We start from the raw sequence: 15,542 nt of genomic DNA on the forward strand, positions 1-15,542 counted from the left end.
TTTTAATGAAATTCAAAAGCATTATTTGGGGGTGGCTGTAGCTCACGAGGTAAAGCAGAAGGTTGGTGGTTTGATCCCTGACTGCTCCAAAGTAACCAGATATTTGGACAGTAAGCGATATCACAGTCTTCACATAATAATGCAAATACATAAGTACATGTTCTGAGGTCTTAGTTATTTCCAACCACTGATGAGGAGTGTGTGTTTGTCAGGGCTGAATATGTGTAACGGCAGGTGGCTGGAACAGATTCCTGCTTTGGCATTTGCAACTTAGGGGGAGACAGCTGACGAGGAAAGAGGGAAAGGGAGATCCCATAATATCAAATCAGCTGCCCGTCTCCCACCCAACTCCACCATTCATTGCTTTTCCATCCATTTTGTTTTCTCTTTTTGGCTTCACTTGCTCCATTGGCATCTCTTTTCGTGAGCGGTCTCCTTCTCTTTAACATCAGACGATACTTTAAATCTATGTGAGCGTCAGTGTGTGTGCGCAGTTGCTCTGAAAGTGAGCATGTGCCAAGGAACATGACATGCAACATTTACACCATCGCAGGCAGCAGATTGCAGTTTTGTCCAAAATTAGACCAACATTATTTACAAAGACACAAGAAACAACTGTAAACATTCAAGTTATGGATCCCAAACTTTCTACGCATTTCTCTGAAAATTTCCTCATGATTTCCTTAAGAAATAGCTTCTATGTAGCTATCAGCTGTAAACCTATTACTTCTGACTGAGGTTGGTGAATGACAGTTTGTAGAGGATGGGAAAAACTCCAACATGATTCTGTAGTACTGGAAAAGTTCATATATCATTAAGCAGTTTTGTCCCCTTTATGACGGTTTCTATATTAATTGTAGAATCAGATGTTGTGTAATGTTGCTCATGAAAGGTATGTCTGACTACCTTTCTTTTGAAGAATGTCCCTTTCATCACCTCCAAAGTTTCTGCTCTGTCTGATAGGTCTGCTTTTTTTTTCAGCTCAGTGATGCAGCAATACCTTTTTAGACCACACACTGAGAGGTCCATCCTACTGCCACCTATGCAGAGAACACCCTTAACAGGTCTCCAACCCACTTTGTTTAACAAAGAGGGACATATAAGCATTCACTGACCATGTTAATTGACCACGTTACTGGGGAGGAAGCCAGAATACCTGGAGAGAACCCATGCAGGCACAGGGAGAACATGAAATCCACACAAAAAGGCCCCAAGCCAGCTGGTGGACTCGAACCCAGAACCATCTTGCTACAGACCACACCCCAATGCTGCCCAGGGGATCATTTCCTTTAAAGGATGTAACATAACTAAGGACCTGGAAAAAATTTCTGACCCTTAATTTGCCACGAAAAACTAAAAACAGTCCACACCTGTCCATGAAACCGTAATCACACATCTAAATGTTTATATGTGTGATTATTTTTTAACTACATTAACAGCACACAGATTTCCATCCACAACACTAAAGAAGTGAGACAGTAGTGTAACATTAGTTTCGCTCTACTGTTAATGTGGTATTTTCAGTATTTCTGTATTAGTTTTAACTCACAAGAGTGCTTCTGCAATGCTGCTGTTATATTTAGTTATGGATCTAATCTTTTCCTCCACTGCTAAATGAGAAATAAAAAAGGACATCTCATTGTGTATATATAAATATCGGACACACTTTTACATGAAGTCCTTGACTTCCTCTCGTTAGGTATGTGCTGGACTGGACAGAGAGGGGAAAAGGAAGGAGGGAAGAGAAGGAGGTTGTGGGGAACTTCAATGTGGTTACTCAGTCTGAAGTTGCTTCTTTTCCTATTCTTTATTTTCCTCCTGTGGTTCACACACTTATATACACACACACACACACACACACACACACACACACACACACACACACACACACACACACACACACACACACACACACACACACACACACACACACAGCAAACCACAATCACACACTCACTGCCCGTCATGGCTATTCTTAGCTGTGTTCTGGGCTATTTTTAGACCACTACCGGTTTCCAGCCATTTAGCAGGGAGGGATCTCAGCCAACACAAAGGAACTGGACTCACTCCGCAAGCATATGTGAGTGTAGGTTTCATCTGTTTCTAATCAGAACACGGCACGGATCCACAGTTTAACACACACACGCACGCACAAACACACACAGCGGGCTAAAGCAAAAGAAGGTTAACAGAGTAAAAGTGAGGAATGCAGACTTATAAATAGCAGCAATGTTCCCAGTCTAAATGAACACAAAACAATAAGCTGATAGTTATCTGGCCAGTAGCCTGTACACACACAAACAAGCACATGAGAACAAAAAAAGATAACCAAAACAAAGGAGCCTCTCTTCTACTAAATTCCTGCCTGCCAGATATTTCATTGGCGGAGTCTTTTCACATCTCTGTGGACATACTATCATCTAGAACTCACACTTCATTCCCCATCCAACTCAGTTTTTCCAGTACATAAATAAGCGTTTCGCTCATAGGGAGTGATGTGATTGTTGGGTTTTTCTCTGTTTTCTTCGTATCGTTGTAGGGTCTTGACCTTACAATATAAAGAGCCTTGAGGTAACTGTTGTTGTCATTTGGTGCTATATAAATAAAATTGAACTAAAAAAATCCTCTTGGTCTTTAAAGATACTCTGCACTTAATAACAGCTGTGGGTGAATGTTTTTTACATAACTGACACATTTGAATACTAGTCCTTTGTTTGTGCTGTTGGTCCCTTTTTGGGCATTTGTAAAGGGATTAGGACACAAAAGATATGGTTACTGTGTGGTATAGACTGACCAAGAAGTCTGGGTTAAGTTCATTTCTACACTTCCTGGCATGTTAGCTTATGAACCTGGCAAAAATAATCAGTCCTATGCTAAAAAAGGTAAATAAATAATAAAAATCAACCCTGAGACAGACCTAAACATACCAAGCCTTCATATTGAACAGTCAAAAATGCAATAGATGATGTTATGGTGGTCAAGTCTAGTCTTTAATATCTATAATTTATAGCATGACATGGAGTTACATGAAAAATAGTCTCCACAGGACATTCAACTGCTTCCTTACTCAATCTTACTGCTTCCACAGGAATTAAGAGAGAAGCTAGCAGCCAGGTGCTGCTAATCAAATTCACTTGATTAACTGATCATCAGTGAATGTGTGCACCTCCAGAAAAGCTGAACTTTTGCCAGTTTGCTGCACTGAAGCATTCAGATGTGTGCTAACACAATATCACGATCTTCACAGAAGTGAAGGATATTCACCCCAGGCTCACACAATACAATGATCAGAGAAAGCTTGCAGTCAGTGAGTGGAGCATGAACTCTTCGATAAACCAAATAATCAAATGTGAGGCTATTTGTATGACAGCTAAAGTGAGAGCTTTCTTCTCAGACTGCATGCCTGAGCATGCAGCCACAGCTCAGGGTGTATGGCAATTCACTATAGCACTGTATCATAATACATTTAAAAAAGTAAAAAAAAAAAAAAAAAAAAAAAAAGGTCCGTCTTTCATAGATTATGGGGCACAAATTTACAGTTGTGCTCAAAGGTTTCCATCCACTCATCATGGGCTTTTTCAAGACTAGAATGAATTTGCAGCATCCATCGAAGTGTGTGTGCAGATAAGATGCTTAGGTATTGAGAAAAGCACTTGTGGGCGAGGCTTCAAGTAAAAAGTGCTTGAGTGCTAAGTTAGAGTCTCAGTCCATTTCATTTGGCAAAACAAATTAACAATGGCACCCTTACATACAGAGCTGGAATTAAAATGAGTCCAGAGAAGAAAAACTCCACTGGCTTTATCAAAATGATCCACTCATTCATCACTCCTTTCCACTACAATTTTACGAAGGTTAGGAAACTAACAAAAACGCCATGGCTAGGCAAAAGAAAAAGTGTGCACACACACAGGAAAAGAAAGCTGGACAGTAGCGAGGGAGGATAAGTTGTACAGAGGTTACAGTGGCAGCGACAGCAGTGAGCAGTAAATAACGCTGCTGTTCAAACTGTGTCTTTACAGCACAGAGATGAAGGGACTGCAGGTATAGATTATAGTAATGAGCTAAACAGGATTGTAGTAGATTACAGAGGATTACATAGTGCGTAAAGCTGGCTCTGATGGGGTTGCCCGAAAGGTCATGTGGTCGGCAATGTGGGGGAAAAGCTCAGGTGATGCACGCATACGGTGTGTCCACGTGCAGGCAGAGAGCAGAGAACGGCATCAACACAGTCCTCTGCCTTCTCGTCTCAACAGGATAGTCCTGCTTATGAGAACAAACCTTGGCTGTTTACATTTAATTGTCTGAGTCATCTTCCTCATCATTTCCTAAACATAATCTGTTGTTTAGCAATATGTCACATGTTTCATTCAGAACTGCCTGGATTCTGACATCTTACAGCTTAGATTTGACCTTGGTGTCATGGTGTTCTTAGCAAGTGTCCAAAACGTGGGCGCGTGTTTCCACAGAGTGTGTGTTTGCATGTGTCTGCAGAGGCAGTTGCTATTGTGCTCTTTTCCTAATACTGTGACTATTAAGATTAGGCAGAACAAGGTTCAGTCCAGCACAAACTTTAGTACTGTGTGTTGCTGAAATGTTAAACAGTAGGTCACACACACATTTGCACAGTGAGGTCAGATCCTCAAAGCATCATAGTTCCGATTAATAAACTATACAGAAAGAGTTTTAGCTACACAACACTGACTGTGAGGACATAAGCTCCATCCACCAGTTGTTCAAAACTGCTCTTTAACTTGCTGGGCCCACGTCCTCATTTTAGGTTTGACAGTGTTTTAGTAGATAAAGGCGAATGGCTTAAACATGAATTGAGCTGCGGTTTGGGGAAGGCCTCGAAGGGGACTGGCGGTGGCTCCTGGGCCTGGAAGATCCCCACGTACTAAATAAAAGTAAAGAAGTTAAAGAACTGAAAAGGGGAGGGACGTAAACGAGAATGAACAGCTTGTAGAACTGGGGGAACATAAATAGATGAGAGCCAGAGGGAGCATGTTTGGAGGCGTGGTCCCGCTCCTGAAATTCTGATATGAGGGGCAGCTAGTTGGGAGAAAGTAGTCTTGATGTGACAGGGTGTCCACATCAAATAGAATAAGTAAGAATAGTATAAAAAAGATTAATGGATGGTTTCTCAGAATTCTTTTTGCTCAATCAGGAAACTGAAAAGACCAAGGTCAACAGCTTATACATGTTGAACGTGTGTGTGTTTTACTTACATCCACAATGTCGGAGTTGGTCCTGCTCTCGTGTGGTTCATTGTATTCGGTGTATTTCAGCAGAACTTTGTCCATGTCTGTGCTGGCATACTGAAACAGCTTGTTGGTGCTGTTGAAGATGATCAGTGCAATCTCACAGTCGCACAACACACTGAGCTCATAAGCTTTCTTCATTAGGCCAAATTTACGCTTAGTGAAAGTCACCTGGAAGAAAGGAAGGTAAAAGGAGAACCGTGAAATGTCTAGTTATTAATGAGTCCATCTACCATTTTGCAAATCGTCACCCTATGACATATTATATATAACTTACATGGTCATATATATGGATTTAGGTATGCAACAGAATCATCTTCATCAATTATGGAAAGCCATAAAGGTTGTGAACAGGTGTAAACTGCTGCTGAGATATTGCATGTGGCCCTGACAAAATAACAGAACATCTGAAGTACAGTGTGCCACCAGAAGAATCTCAGTATGAAAGCATAGGCTATAGAATAAAAGCATATAAGATAAAGGCATAATGTTTTTATCCTTCCTAACTCCATGCTAACTATTGGTGTCAGCAGTCAAAGACGAAACTGATAAAATGTCCAGCTTAAACAATTACAGGTTTCTGTGGCTAGGTTACTGTCAAAGGTATTACAACAAATTATTTTATATTGTCTTCAAAAACACATAACAACTACCAAGAATCTTGCTCGGTCAACGGGATAGGCAAGTGAAGGCCAAATGTTTATAATAAGTAACATTATTGCCTTTCACACTGTGCTGATAAATGTATGTTCCAATGATTTGATGCTGAAAATATGGTTAAAATCAGAGTCAGAGAGGGGAAGAGAAGACAGGAATAAAGCATAGAAAAGTAAAAAATAAATAAATAAATATCAGGATAACAAGATTATCTCAACAACTTGGTAGCTTGGGTGGAGGTGGGTTGCAAATCAGCTTGCATTTGCACTACAAAGAGTACAAGTGTGTCAGGTCAGCAATCGCTGGTGCTTGCTGCTATTTTCCACACATGTTAGCCATCATAAACTGAGCCACTGACATAAAAAAGGAAATGTTATTTTTTTTCAGTATGAATAATTGTCATCAATATGACCAAGTACACATACTTTTACTGTGTTCACACCACAAGCCTGCACACAAAGAGGCACTGGTATACCTTGGTACAGACCAGGGAAGGACTGGGAGGTCAGTTCTGCCCTGTCAGGGGGGTCAGGAAGCACATGTGCCTGCATTTCCTGTCATAACAGGAAGAAAGGAACCACTCCCCCAGAAAAGATATGTGTGTGTGTTTGCGCCCGTGTGTGTCAGTGCACCTATTTACAATCAGTAGTTATAACACAGTTGTTATTTTGCCATGAGCTAGATGGTGCTGGCACATTTTGAAATGATTCTCACACACAATCACACAGTCGTGTTTGTGGGCGTCACATGACATGGTTTTGCTAGCTTGTCTGTTTTAAGTGTTCTTGGTTTGTGTTGTACTTGAGTGAAAGCAAGCGAAAGAAAGAGCGTGAACATGTATATACAGCAGCGTTTCATGTGTTCACCTAAACACAGACATCCCTCTGCACAGGGTTCTTGCTCAGAGTAATCATGAATAAATGTTTCATTGCATGTCACAGAAGCTCCTTTCTTAATGAGCTCATCAATTTGTATAATTCCTCTTTCTGCTGTATGATCTTTTTGTTTGATTTGATCCTATCCTTTAATTTTTTATTTTTACTTAAATGCAGCAGCTTTTCCTTCGTGAATTATTAAGGTTATTTTTTATTTTAAACAATGCGCACTTTGGAAACTGACATGAAAACACTTCAGTTCGAGTTGTGAAGTTTTCAAGTGGAGCTAAAAATGTACCCTTAATGAACTTGTTCTATAAATACACTGTGGTGAGAATAAACAGGGGAAAGACTGAGGGGGAACCACAGGAAGAAGATGAGTCCTAAGTTCAGAGGCTGAGCCAGAAAAACTGTTTGGTAAATATAAAAAAAACTCTTTAAGTACTTTAAAGGAGATGTTTTATACTCATTTTCAGCTCAATTCAATTCAAATAATCCTTCTTCAGCTTATACTTGGCCCGGTGCAGCTCCTTACTTTATCCTTTGCCTGCAACAAGGCAGCATGGAGGCTGAGTGGTTAATTGAATTGAATTTAAACTTGCGAAAGTGTACCTCATAAGATTCTGTTCTTTCATATCTCAGTGATTAAAATAATAAACTGGAAGCACACTGTGAAATAAGTGCTAGTCAGAGTCTTACATCACTTACATGTCTGTTCCGTTCATCCATAATCCGTGCTATCTGGATCTTCTTTCGCCCCATCTTTTTATCGTTGACTGTTTTTCTTTTTCAGAACTGTCGTATTTTCAGGTTCCTTCGATTTACTTCCAAGTCCTCACGCTTTTTCACTTCTCACTTTCGAACTGTTGTGTGGTTCCTGCAGAAAAACAGCAATAAACAAATCGAGATTAACAAAACTTATGTATACTACAAAATTCACTGTCTGTAAGTCGTGTTGATGATCAAAACTCAGAACGTTTTTTGTTTTACAAATGGGATTTTACACACACACACACACACACACACACACACACACACACACACACACACGCACAAAGAAATGTGTGTGTCTGTGTGGTTTTCTACATTTCAACCCACTCCCAATTAACCAAAACAGACTCCAACAGCAACATGTATGAACACATACATGCATAATTGAAATAATTACCAAAAAATTAATTGTGAGTGGGTATCTTCTCATGCTACAATGCACAGTTTAACTGACATGCATGCGTGGTCAGGCAGCACATTGTCTGTTTGCATGTCACCGCTGTTGTATCCCCCCAGACACACCCATAAACCCAGCTTCCTCAAGGGGTTTACTGTACACTCAGGAGGAAGTGAAACAACTGGGCATGTCAAAATGCAAATGATAAAGACGGAGGAGTCTGGCAATGTCATACGGTAAATAAAAAAACATCTACGTTTGAAAAACCAAAGTCGCAGACTGGAATTAGGTACATCTCAACCGCTCACCAGAAAACTTCCTCTTTGGGCGGAGCTGAATCGGACAAGAGAGCGGGAAACACCACGACCCAACTCCAACTACAGTCTTTACCCTCAAACTGGTGTCTTTGAAAATCAGTCCTAAGCAGAGCTTAAAAAAGGACAATTCACTGATGAAAATTACAATTTGATAACACAAGTAGAACTTACATAACTAACAGTTATTCAGTAAATTGTGTTTTTTTGTACCGTCTTTAATCTAGCCTTCAAAATCTTGATGAGCAAAGGACAGAACTGAATGACAAACAACCCACACTCAAATAGCAGCAACTAGTTAAAAAGAACTTCAAGTAGGACCATGATTTATAAAACCAACACCATGTTGTATTTGGTAAGACTTGAAACTATCAACAAGACCATAAACTGATCAGGCAAAGGCTGACTGCAGTCACAGATCCGGTAAGTGATTTCAGTACAACTGAATTTCACTTGCTTTGGCAACATGAGGAGCTAACCTCTCAGGGTACCCACTGTTACCACAAGGAGTTAGTTACAAGAAGAAATCTAGCCATTATTCCGGTAAGAAAAAACAGAGGAAATAAGGAAGTGAAACTAGTGATGTTAAGAGTGTGCAGCGTCGATATATAAAACATTGATGTAGCAGGTTTTCAGTGGTGGGACATCAGAGAAAACCCACACAGCGGACATTGCAAACTCTACACACACAAAACCATACTCTCCTGCTTATTCTAAGCTCAACGGTATAATATCTAAGGCAGTTTTCATTTCCCTGCACATGCATTTTTACTGGTTTATCTTGTGACTAACAGTTAACACAAAAATCAGGTACAGGACATCATCATATGTCATTTCTTCCATTTCTTCCAAAAGCATCTTCCGACTTTTTGTGATTATTTCTGTAATTTCACAAAATGTAATGCAAGTTACATACCAGTGCCTCTAATGCAGCTGAAAGGGGGCTAATTTTTTGTTTTAAATGACCCATGCAAAGATTTAATTCTCTGGAAAAAGGCACAGACTTTAAAATGATCTGTTCTTTCACAACTATGTGTAAAGACAGGCTGCATGGATAGGTGCTTGATTTTAGACACCTGTCGCAAATCGACTGAAAACACATGAACTCAAAGAGGGATCCAATACTTTTGACTATGCAGTGAGTGTGTGAGAAGAATCACAGTGAGCAGTATGTGGCGTTGTGTTACTAAATCTCACATTTAAGAGAAAAGAGACTCCTGTCCTCTTGGTGCAGAATGTGACAATTCTTAGTAGCAGCATGAATCTAAGCAAAGGGTTTGTTAATAACTTGTGTTGCACAGAGCATGAAGCAGGATGTGAGCTAAACAGGGGACATAGAAAATTTATGCTTAATATAAAAGCAAGAGTACCAGTTAATGCAGTGTGTGTGTGTGCGCGTGTGAGTAAGAGAGACTGCGTATGCCATGTGACCTGTGTCACACTCCTGAAGTGGCGCTTAAGAGCACGCTGAATTAACTGGATGTTCACACATGCAGGAACAGACACCCACAAACAAACACACATGGCAGGTTTTCTTGGCAGCTTCTCTGCCGTCATCATCATCGTCGCACTGCAAGGACAGAAGAGGTGTGACTGTTAAGGTGGTGTCAGCCTTTGGGCACACAGGATGAAACGAACAATAAAATAAGGATTTATGCCGATGTAAGCGATGACGAAGGTGTGTGCTCTCTGAACAAAAGCTAGAATGACTTTGCTGCAGAGTGTACTTCTTTTTTTGCCTCATCTCTTTATAACCATCATCATCACTATTTAAAAGGTATGAAGGCTACAGACAGCACACAGACATAAATCATGGCAGCACAGGAACAAGCTCTGAGTGCAAGATCCATAGAGGCTGGGGTCTATCACACCAGGCAAGACCCCAGGTGCAGGCTGGAGACAATCCAGCACATAACAGCAAGGTGCAAGATGCTAGCACGCAGGACATACATGAAACGCCATAACCAAGTCGTCAGCATTGTATACAAAAACATCTGGAAGTTACGAGGTCAAAATGGAACACCCCGCCTAGGGTGGTTGAAAATTACTGAGCTAAGATACTGTGGGACTTCCAGATACAAACAGACCAACAAAATGGTGGTGGCTAACCAACTGAATATAGTAGTGGTAGACAAGCAGAGGAAGATGGCTGTAGTGATAGACGTAGCGATACCGAATGATGGCATCTTCTGAACAAGGAACAGTTGAAGCTGAAGAAGTACCAAGGGCTCAGAGAAGAGCTCAAGAAGATGTGGAGGGAGAAGGTAACAGTGGTCCCAGTGGTCATCGGAGCACTAGGTGCAGTGACTCCCAAGCTAGGTGAGTGGCTCCAGCAGATCCTAGGAACAACATCCAAGAGCTCTGTCCAGAAGAGCACAGTCCTAGGAACAGCTAAAATGCTGGGCAGGATCCTCCCATGTATCTGGTAGAGGATCTGAGCTTGAGAGATAGACCGCCTGCAGGGGCAAGAGGTGAGTATACGTCAATGGACACTGTACTGGTGACTATTTTTCAGCTTAACCAATCTAAAAATAAAAACAGAAGGTTCTGAACCTTAATTACCTATGAAAACTACTTCTCATTTCAGCCCTGGTGTTCACATCTCTACTTGTTTTCATGTTACACAATCTAAAGAACAAAGATTGACTGCACTCTGAGAAGATCCATCCAAATAATAATTACTACCAAAACACTCTTGTATAGTGTGTTAGTTCACACTAAATGTGTGAGCTGAATCAGTCTGCCATGTCACAAATAACACATAAATAATCCATAAAACAACAACCAAACGCTCAATGTGACCACTGAGAATTCAGTAAAAGATTTTGTATAAAATAAGGCTGTTGGCAACAGGAGAGAAAGGCAGCATCACTTTAAATGATTAAAGCTGAAACTGCAGTGCTGGCTTTAGTGGTTTGTTCATGTTGATCACGACCCTTCTGCACTCGTCATGTGCTTCAAAACCCCTCAGTGGTTCATACTGTGTGCCCGAGTTATAAAAGCAAGAACAACGAGTAAGAAGACATTTTTCAATGTTTTGTGTTTGCAGCAGATGGCCGCCACTGCCTCAGCCATACTCTGCCAGAGGTCTTCCTGTTAAAAGGGACTTTGCCCTCACCCAGTGTTTGATCATAAGGTATCACCTGATCTCATGGGGTTCACTCTTAAATAGATGCCAAAGTGTAACTTTTTTCATGGTGAATTGACTGATTCTTATATACTGTACACATTTTCTGCTCTCAAGAAGCACTCAAAGCATACCTCATTCACCCACTCATACAAGCACTTTTTTCTATCTAACTTTCACACACATTCACACTCCAATGCATGCATCTAAGAGCAACTTGGGGTTAGTATCTTGCCCAAGTCTGGCATGCAGACTGAAGCAGCCAGGGATCAAGCCACCAATTTTCCAATTAGTAGATGACCAGTTCTACCTCATGAGCTACAGCCACACAGAAAAGGCTTCTTCCTTTGTAGACAGAGAAACAAACTTCTCCGCCTCAGTTCTCACTTATACAATGGAGAAAAAACTTACACTGTGTAATTTTCTTTACCTCGTCCCCATTACTGTCTACTTTTTTGTTGTTGTGTCAAAAACAAACAGAGACAGCTCATAGAATATAATAGAACAGAATTCAACTTTATTGTCATTGCACATGTCACAAGTAGAAGGCAACGAAATGCAGTTTGCATCCATCCAGAAGTGCTTTAGCCATGATATAGATATATTACAAAATATATATTAGCAATAATATAGGTATATAGCTATATTACAGAAATGGGTCTATTATGGGTATGTTACAATGTACAAGGTAAGAAGATATGTTATGAATATGCTATAACTAAAAGTATGTACAGGCTGTAGTGGGTATACAAGCTATGTACAGGCTATAAACAGGATATAAATATGAAACTATACAGAAATATGCAAGTTATAAACAGTTGTAAACAGTTGTAGAATTATAATTATCGTATTGTACAGAATGATTGTTCATGACATGAAGCCCCATAGTTGTTGTTGGTATTGCCACAACAAATGACCAAAATTAAGCAGTTATTTTACAGTATCAAAATCGTCTGCAGCAAGTAGCAGCATGCCGACTAAAGAGCATTACATGAATATCTCGTGTGTGAGTCATCCTGCCTGTGAGCCTTCCTCATTTTAGGACATTACAAGGAACAACATGGTTTAAATTTAGGGCCTCACAGGCGAGCACAGTCAGCATATTGTAGGGAATTTTAGGCCAAATGGAGATGTAAGCTGGTGAAGGAAGATTGCGTAAAACAATAAAAATCAGTATGTGGGCACTTGTCTGCCAGTGATTTAACGCAGAGTTTGATCTTTTCTTGGATGACGGCAAATCTACACCCAGCTCACACTCCACACGCCCACATGCACGAACCTCCCAGGTATTTTTAGACTTGTTTTAAAACAGGATTCCAAAAATACAAGAATGAACTTTTTACCCTGAACAACAATACGGCTGGTTTTTGGTTTGCAGACAGAGGAACAACTGTTAAACAAAGGAAAAGATGAAAATCAGCTGTCTCACGCAGCCCTCAGCTGCTCCCTCGGCAATTATTTTCCTACACACCAAACCTCACAGACAGAGTGTGGCTGTGTGTATGTGATTGCCTATGCGCTGTACATTTTTTCTGTGTGCGTGTGTCTTGTTACATAGGAACGGCTAATGGCTGACATGCGGCAATGCCCTTGTATTTCTTGGCAGGACACCGCATGCCTCTATATAGAGACATAGAGCCAGAGAGGGTGGGGGTGGGTGGAGACTGCGGGTGTGAGGGGTCTGACAGATACAGGATGTGGATGGTGAATTCTGAATGGTCCCATGTGATCACTGCCTTCAGTGAGTCTAATGTTGAGTGTTTTTAGATCAACCTGGAAGTGAATCATTTGAAAAGCAGCAGCTACAGAGTGAGCAGAACTAAGGGTGCTGGAATCAACATGCAATGAATCAAATGTGTCATGTGAGAAGACTGCATGAGTGTTATTTCTGCTAATACCACCTGCTGTGATCAGTCTTCTCTCAGTAACAGGCCGTGATGGGAATAGCGGCGTTACAAGTAATGGCGTTATTAACAGCGTTACTTTTTTCAGTAACGAGTAATCTAACTAATTACTATTTGTATCTTTACAACGCTGTTACCGTCACTAACAAGAAAATGCAGTACGGTCGCGTTACTATTTTGCAACAGACGGTTGAAGCTGTGTTCAGCTTATCACATCTTATATCAGCTGCACGGAAGTAGCTGTAAGTAATCTGGGCGCTACAGCTTTAAGCAGCTGTGTGCGCTCCCGCGGGTGGCAGTCACTTTTGGCACAACACCTGGAGCTAAGGGGGCAAAACATTGCACGAGTGCTGCTGTTTGACTGAGTAAGAATAAAGTAATCATGGTAAGCCAATCGCATGACCACTTCAAGATGACAAAGCAACAAGGTGACATATACCAGTTTTTAAATTGTGTTGATAGGCCACGTAAAACCAGAGTCATGATAAACAATATATACGCAGCGTTTTTTCCTCAATAGTTTTGTCACATTTACTGCCTAAGGACAGCGCTAGCAAGCACTCTCTGCTTATGACCAAAAAACAAGAAACCAAACAAAACAAAAAAACAGTCCATTCATGTTGGTGGAAAAATGCACCATGTCGACCAATCAAAAAATGATATCGCACCATGACATTTGTCTGTGAAGGTTCTCAGTCATCCAGGTCATCGTAGTCAAAGGAGCTTGCAAAGAAAAGCGTCTGGACTTCTTTAAGTTGCTTGAAGACGTTTCACCTCTCATCCGAGAAGCTTCTTCAGTTCTAAGGTCAAATGGTGGGGAGTCCCAGATTTAAACCTAGTGGGAGTGACCCCCACAGAGTGACAAAATGACCCCCTGATGATCCTCTAATCGCCTGAGCCAAGGTGTGAAACTGGGTGTGGGTCCCAATCAGCCAGAGTTTCGGGTGAGCTCATTGTGAAACCTGGCCCCACCTTATCATGCGAATTCCTGAGGTTAGATGGCCCAGGATGTGAGTGGGCGTTAAGGCATCTGGGGAGGGATCTCAAAACTGGATTATAGATGGCAGAGAGTTGGTGTCGTAAACCCCCGCCTCTGTTCAAAGATGGTCGCTCACAGTGGACATAGATGGCTTCTTTCACTCCTCTTTCAAACCATCTGTCCTCTCTGTCCAAAATGTGAACATTGGCATCCTCGAAAGAGTGTCCTTTATCCTTAAGATGCAGATGGACTGCTGAGTCTTGTCCTGTGGTGAAGAAGAGGTGGCTCTTCTGTGTTGTGCCATGCGCTTGTGAAGTGGCTGTTTGGTCTCTCCAATGTAGAGGTCTGGGCATTCCTCGCTGCACTGTACCGCATACACCACATTGTTAAGTCTGTGTTTAGGAGTTTTGTCTTTCGGGTGAACCAGTTTTTGTCTGAGCGTGTTGCTGGGTCTGAAATGCACCGGAATGTCATGCTTGGAGAAAACTCTCCTGAGTTTTTCTGATACACCGGCTACATAGGGGATGACAATGTTGTTGCGTCTGTCTTTCTTATCCTCCCTCGCTGGTGTCTGGTCTTCTTTTCTGTGCCTCTTTGCTGACTTTAAGAACGCCCATTTAGGATAGCCGCACGTTTTGAGTGCTTCCTTTACATGTGTGTGTTCCTTCTTTTTTCATTCAGGCTTAGAGGGAACATGTTCTGCCCGGTGGTGTAGGGTCCTAATTACTCCAAGTTTGTGTTCCAGAGGGTGATGGGAGTCAAAGAGGAAGTACTGGTCCATGTGTGTGTGGGCTTCCGGTAAACTTCGATGCTGAGGTTGCCATTCTCTTCAATGTGCACAGCGCAGTCCAGGAAAGGCAAACAGTTATCCTTTGTGTCTTCCCTGCTGAACTTGATGTTTTTATTCACAGCGTTAATGTGCGCAGTGAAGGATTCCACTTCTTGTGTCTTGATTTTGACCCAGGTGTCGTCTAAATATCTATACCAGTGGCTGGGTACTCTTCCTTTGAAAGAGCCAATTAAGCCAATGACATTTGGTTGTTTAGGAAGAGGGGGAAGTTTTAGGAGTGACGGCGAGAGACAGAGAGACCGAGTTTTGAAATGTGAGAGATTTGTGACGTTTAGCATGTTTGGAGTGTGTAGTTAATGTGTTGTCTTGTGTAGTTAGTGTGTAGTGTTGTGGATAGTTTTGTGTTGTGTGTCAGAACAATGACTGCTGAATGAAAAACGGAGTAGTGATACACCTGCTGCTGTCAGACC

At 41.4% G+C, this 15,542-nt stretch overlaps 1 protein-coding gene across 4 annotated transcripts in view; it reads right to left on the minus strand.

Annotated features, from left to right (window-relative positions):
- LOC309709529 (myocyte-specific enhancer factor 2C-like) overlaps positions 1–15,542 on the minus strand; it is a 35,373-nt gene that overhangs the window by 12,419 nt on the left and 7,412 nt on the right. For 3 of the 4 annotated variants that reach the window (XM_082538169.1, XM_082538166.1, XM_082538167.1), the window contains 2 exons: positions 7,499–7,667; positions 5,226–5,429 (listed from right to left, as the gene is read on the minus strand). In XM_082538169.1, the coding sequence (XP_082394295.1) occupies positions 5,226–5,429; positions 7,499–7,552 (258 nt within the window). In that variant the 5' untranslated portion in view covers positions 7,553–7,667. Of the gene's footprint in view, positions 1–5,225; positions 5,430–7,498; positions 7,668–7,958; positions 8,060–15,542 lie in introns of those variants that run through there. The other variant, XM_082538168.1, reaches the window with a different exon arrangement.

The sequence above is a fragment of the Aulonocara stuartgranti genome, assembly GCF_965226115.1.
Source record: "Aulonocara stuartgranti genome assembly, chromosome: 7".
NCBI classification, from domain to species: Eukaryota; Metazoa; Chordata; class Actinopteri; order Cichliformes; family Cichlidae; genus Aulonocara; species Aulonocara stuartgranti.